The sequence below is a fragment of the Brassica oleracea genome, chromosome C4 (genome assembly GCF_000695525.1).
Source record: "Brassica oleracea var. oleracea cultivar TO1000 chromosome C4, BOL, whole genome shotgun sequence".
Classification (NCBI taxonomy): Eukaryota; Viridiplantae; Streptophyta; class Magnoliopsida; order Brassicales; family Brassicaceae; genus Brassica; species Brassica oleracea.
This window is the reverse complement of record NC_027751.1, coordinates 41,333,570-41,338,886: the sequence shown is the minus strand read 5'-3', so window position 1 is coordinate 41,338,886 and position 5,317 is coordinate 41,333,570. Positions and strand designations below refer to the sequence as shown.

The following is a 5,317-nucleotide window of genomic DNA, read 5'->3' as shown; positions in this document are numbered from 1 at the left end:
AAAAAGATGGGTTAATTTCGTAGAATTTGTTTGTCCCATTTGAAGTATGATATTAAATGCATTCTCATATGAGAAGTTAATTCGGGAATGGAAACGGAATGAATTTTTGGTCAACGTAATGTTGAATAAATGGAATAGATTGGTCGTATGGGGGATACAATAATTCCCTATGATTAGAAAATGTGACAATTTTATTAATCAATAAATTTCAGAAAAAAATTCTGAATATTAGTTTTTTTTTTTTTTTGACACCGAACGACCTTTCTATTACTCAAACTTGAGGTGGTCTGGATAACCAAATCGGAATAGAACAACCAGTGAAAAATAATTTCCTATAAAATGTTTTAGCAGTTTTACCTAAAAAATCAGCAAACTGGTTGCGCACTCGTGGCACATAGATGATTTTATGTACAGACAGTACTACTATATATATATTTTTTTCAGGCTTGTGATATATTTTTAAAGAAGAGTCTTGATTTTTTAAAATAAATAAAAATGGCTGAAGGGATTTCCAGCATCTGACCAATTGGAGAATAAGCGGTAGATAAACTTTTTAGAGCATCATTATCTATGGTTTTTTAGGACAGAACTTAAAGGAAATATAAAAAATTATTTTTTAATTTTTAATTAAAAAGTTAAAAAAATACTTTTATTAACAAATTAAGAAGTAGTTTATTATATTCTCCTGAGAACAGTGTCATACTGATTCTGTTAGAATCTTTTCCTCTGTTTTGTTGGAAAATTAAGAAAACAAATAAAAATACAGAGAGGAGAAGGGAGATACGTGCTCATCATCATCAATCGATAATCTGCGGAGAGAAAGAGAAAAGATTGATTTCTTCCCCCCAGAGTATTCATCTAACGTTCCTTGTCTATCTCTTAGTTTCGATCTATCTTCTTAGGGTTTCTCCTCGCTCTCTCTCCGTCAAAGCTCTCGCCTTTAGATAGACCCATTCCTCAATTCGTAACCTCCTCTCTCGATTCCGTTTAAAAATCCTAACTTGTGGAGACACCCATTTGTTTCTCAGGGTGGAAATGGAAATCTCAGCTCTTGTCGACAGTATCTCGTCGTTTCTGAATCTTTCGTCTTCCAGACATATCTATTTAGACCCTTTTGATAAATACTACAAGAGAGTCGAAGAGTTGTTAAGAGTCTTGAAGCCTATAGCTGATGCTGCTGTTCTCAACTCTGATCTTGCTTTGGAGGAAAAACTTTGTAAATCATTTCAAGAATTGAATCAGGATGTTGATCACTCCAGAGACCTTTTCACAAGTTGGCACCCATTCTCCAGTAAAGTCTATTTCGTAAGTTCCCATAACTTCTCCTCTCAAGTTATTTTGAAGCTTATGGAATCTGAAACAATGTATTAGTACTCTGCTCTATACAAGACATTACAGAGACACTTAACTAGTTGTCTTATGCTTTTAGCTTATGCTTCTGACGTTTTTAGGATAAAGTTATTGACCATCACTTTGGTTACTAATATCGTAATATATCGTGTTGTTGATGGACTTCTCTTGATATCCACATCTAGGTCCTCCAAATTGAATCTTTGATACCAAAGATGCGAGACACTATTGTGGATACTTTCCAGTTTCTCAAATCTTCTAAGCACGACCTACCTGATGAGCGGAGTCCAGCTTCCCTCGAGGTACTTTCTCTTTACATTAAAACAGGACTCTTGCATCATATTCTTTTTACACATGTGGTCTCTCTTCAGAGCATTAGACTTAGGCCATGTTCGTTTGTACATCTGGAAGATGCATCCAGATGTCTTATTTAGATGCTCCATCCGAGTGTTGTTCGTTTTTTCATTTCGTCCATGCATCCAGATGAATCATCTGAATGCAACTATGTTCGTTTGCTTTTCATTTTTTAACTTCCATCTGCATCCAGGTGGACTTGATAATAAAATGACTAAAATATATTTTTTAACGTTTCGGCGGAAAAATAACATTTTTACCGTTTTGGCGGAAAATATTTTTGCGGTTTTTGAGGAAAAATATGTTTTTGGCGAAAAAGTGTATTTTCGTGGTTTCGGCGGAAAATACGTTTTTGCGGTTTGGACGGGAAAAATGTATTTTTGCGGTTTTAGCGGGAAAAGTGTTTTCAACGAGAAATTTTTTTTTTCACGATTTTGACGGGAAAGTTTTTTTTTCGTGATTTTGGCGGGAAAACATTTTCGCGATTTTGGTGGGAAAATTGTGTTTTCCGGTTTTGGCGGGAAATTGTGTTTTTCTGGTTTTGGCGGGAAATTATGTTTTTCTGGTTTTGGCCGAAAGATTCTGTTTTCCGGTTTTGGCGGAAAAATTCTGTTTTCCGGTTTTGGCGGGAAAATTGTGTTTTTCTGGTTTTGGCGGGAAAATGCGTTTTCCGGTTTTGGCGGGAAATTATGTTTTTCGGTTTTGGCGGGAAAATTCGGTTTTCCGATTTTGGCAGGAAAATTGTGTTTTTCCGGTTTTGGCGGGAAAATTGTGTTTTTCCGGTTTTGGCGGGAAAATGCGTTTTCCGGGAGGAAAATTGTGTGTTTTCCGGTTTTGGCGGGAAAATGTGTTTTTTTTTTCCGGTTTTGGCGGGAAAAATCTGTTTTCCGGTTTTGGAGGGAATATTCTGCTTTCCGGTTTTGGCGGAAAAATTCTGTTTTCCGGATTTGGCGGGAAAATTGTGTTTTTAAGTTATGGCGGGAAAATTCTGTTTTTCGGTTTTGGCGGGAAAATTGTGTTTTCCGGTTTTGGCGGGAAAATTGCGTTTTTCCGGTTTTGGCGAGAAAATGCTTTTTGCGGTTTTGGCCGGAAAATGTTTTTTGGAGTTTTGGCGGGAATATGCATTTTTTGGGTTTTGGCGGGAAAATGCGTTTTTTTTGGGGTTTGGCGGGAAATTGCGTTTTTTTGGTTTTGGTCGAAAAGTGCGATTTTACTGATTTGACCGAAAAATGTGTTTTTATGGAAATGTGCGTTTTACCTTTTTTTTGCTGAAAAACGCATCTTGCGGTTTTAGCGGGAATGTGTGTTTTTCAGTTTTTGGGAGAAAATGTATTTTTTGGTTATAGCAGAAAAATGTATATGCAAGAAAATAGAATTTACGGTTTGAAAATAATATTTTGATTTTTTTTTTTTGTCATTAATCATTTTGGACTGAACTAGATGCATCTACATCCAGATGCACCATCAAGACTCACCTTCATTTGAGTGACAATTTAAGATGAGTTTTTAAAAATTCAGCTGGGTGATCCATGTGGATGTAGCATTATAATGCACAAAACGAACATCGATTTACATCTTCACCCAGATGGATCACCTCGGTGAGCAAACGAACATGGCCTTAGTATGGAAACAAAAATGCGTTTATATTAATTTTGCTGGATGCTTTGTGTATCGATTTTGTTGTCTAGATTAGCAATTGACTCATTTTTCAGAAGATGCTAATTGTTAATTTACAAATGTTTGTGATTACAGAAATGTCTAGAGAAGATAAAGCATCTTAGTTATGAAGAAATATCTTCCGTCATTGACAGTGCTCTAAGTGATCAGAGAGATGGCGTTGGACCCACCCTAGAGATCTTAGTAAAAATTGGAGAAAATGTCATAACTTCAATACTCCCACTCTTTCACAAAAATGTCATTTTGACATTTTTACATAAATTAAAAAATTGATTGAAATGCATTAATTTTTTTATTATGTTTTTCAATCAATAGTGTTTGAGAAATAAAAATATTTATAAAATCAATGAATTTTTAATTAATATTAAAATGATTGTTGTATTAAAATTTTAAAATAGCACTTTTAGTGTAATAAGAAATTGTTAAAATGACATTTTTTCAAAAAGAAAGGGAGTATGTTTCAGATTTTTTTTAATAGAAGTATCAATTTATGTAGAACTAGTGGTATTCCGGCGCTACGCGCCGGGGTTCGTGTGTTTTATTTTTACATGAATTTACAAATTCAATTTATGGTCTTAGTTAAGAAAATATGTTCAGAAATATGAAAACAGAAATTTGTTGAAAAAAAATTATATATTTTCTGGTCCAGTGGTTAACGACCGTAATGTATTAATTTGTTTTGAAATTGCTTATTTCAAAGTATAATAGCATAAGTGGTTGTGACTAATCGATTCAATAAAAGTAGAGTAAAAAATTGATAGTCGTTACATAGTTAATTTAATTAAAATTTAAACATAAAGTAAATTTGATGTTTTATTTAAACGTATATAATGAATTTTTTTTTATATATTCTTCTTATTTGATTTTTGGTAAGAAACCTATTATGACAATGGAACATATTAGGAAATGAGAGTATATTTTTTTTGAAAATTAAAACGAAAATTAAAAAAACAGTATGTAACTAAAACTAAAAATTGGAACATAAGAAACTCCTTTATAAATTGTAATAATTCTGAAATATAGATGACTTTTCTTATATATGGAACAACTTTTATCGGTACGAAGTCATTGATCAATGCAGCAAAAATAGAAAATATGATCGCAAATAAGAGAGCATAGATAGTTTCCATTGCTGACTTCAAACCGCTATTGTTGTAATTTATTTATGGACATTTATAAGTAGCCATTTTGATTAATTTGAAAATTTACTATTGTAGTTGCTATTTGTGTCGAGGCGGTTGCTCTTTTAAAAAAAAGTGAGGTATGATTGCATCATGGTAGAAGACAAATAATGTATTTTTTGTTGTTAAGAACATAAAGGCTACCTTATCGATGCATTATTTGAAGCTATAAAGTTTTTATAAGAGTCCATAACAATTTATAAAGATCTATAAATATTTTATAAAAGTTAATAAATCATTTGTACAGTTTATAAATCATTTATAGACTAATCTGAGATTAGCATAAAGTTTTGAGAAGTACCCTTCAAAATCAGTTATATGTAATAAATCCTTATAAAATGACACTGGTGAACGCATCTCTCTTTTATTCTCTCTGATTGCATTAGCCTTAATAAGTATTCCATTTTTTCAAGCTCCTTCTCTCCCGAACGCTTCAGTGTCCACATTGTAGGTGACTATGGTCCATGAATTCCAACGGTCATCTTTGGCCAAGGTCCGCATCAATGGCCTTCCTTGCAGCTTTCACCGCCTGGTTGATATCTTCAGTGTCGCCTTCAGCTACGTTCACAATGACTTTCCATGTGCGTCGATCAAGAGTCGGGAACGTCTTACTTAAACTCCCAATCCAAAACCAAACATTAGTGCTCATGGAACTTGAATCTCAAAAGTCAAAATTTTCCTTTGTTATTCCGATGTTTATGAATGAAAACATTACTCACCAGAAGCAGAGTCGACGAAGTTCCCATCTATGAGGA

At 33.5% G+C, this 5,317-nt stretch overlaps 2 protein-coding genes across 2 annotated transcripts in view; both read left to right on the top strand.

Annotated features, from left to right (window-relative positions):
* Positions 1 to 724: 724 nt before the first annotated feature.
* LOC106342870 (U-box domain-containing protein 4-like) overlaps positions 725 to 5,317 on the top strand; it is a 9,126-nt gene continuing 4,533 nt past the window's right edge. The window contains exon 1 of the mRNA XM_013781920.1: positions 725 to 850. The gene's annotated coding sequence lies outside the window, so the exon portion shown is untranslated. The remainder of the gene's footprint in view (positions 851 to 5,317) is intronic.
* On the top strand, positions 860 to 5,178 carry LOC106338911 (U-box domain-containing protein 4-like). The gene is made up of 4 exons (XM_013777779.1): positions 860 to 1,305; positions 1,536 to 1,652; positions 3,457 to 3,618; positions 5,014 to 5,178. Exons 1-4 carry the CDS (start codon positions 1,036 to 1,038, stop codon positions 5,176 to 5,178), a joined length of 714 nt encoding a protein of 237 aa, XP_013633233.1. The 5' UTR covers positions 860 to 1,035.

Coding starts and splice junctions, on each gene's coding strand:
- LOC106338911 (XM_013777779.1), top strand. CDS start 1,036: ATGGAAATCTCAGCTCTTGTCGACAGTATCTCGTCGTTTCTGAATCTT. Junction 1,306..1,535: donor TCTCCAGTAAAGTCTATTTC/GTAAGTTCCCAT, acceptor ATCCACATCTAG/GTCCTCCAAATTGAATCTTT. Junction 3,619..5,013: donor TCCCACTCTTTCACAAAAAT/GTCATTTTGACA, acceptor TCCACATTGTAG/GTGACTATGGTCCATGAATT.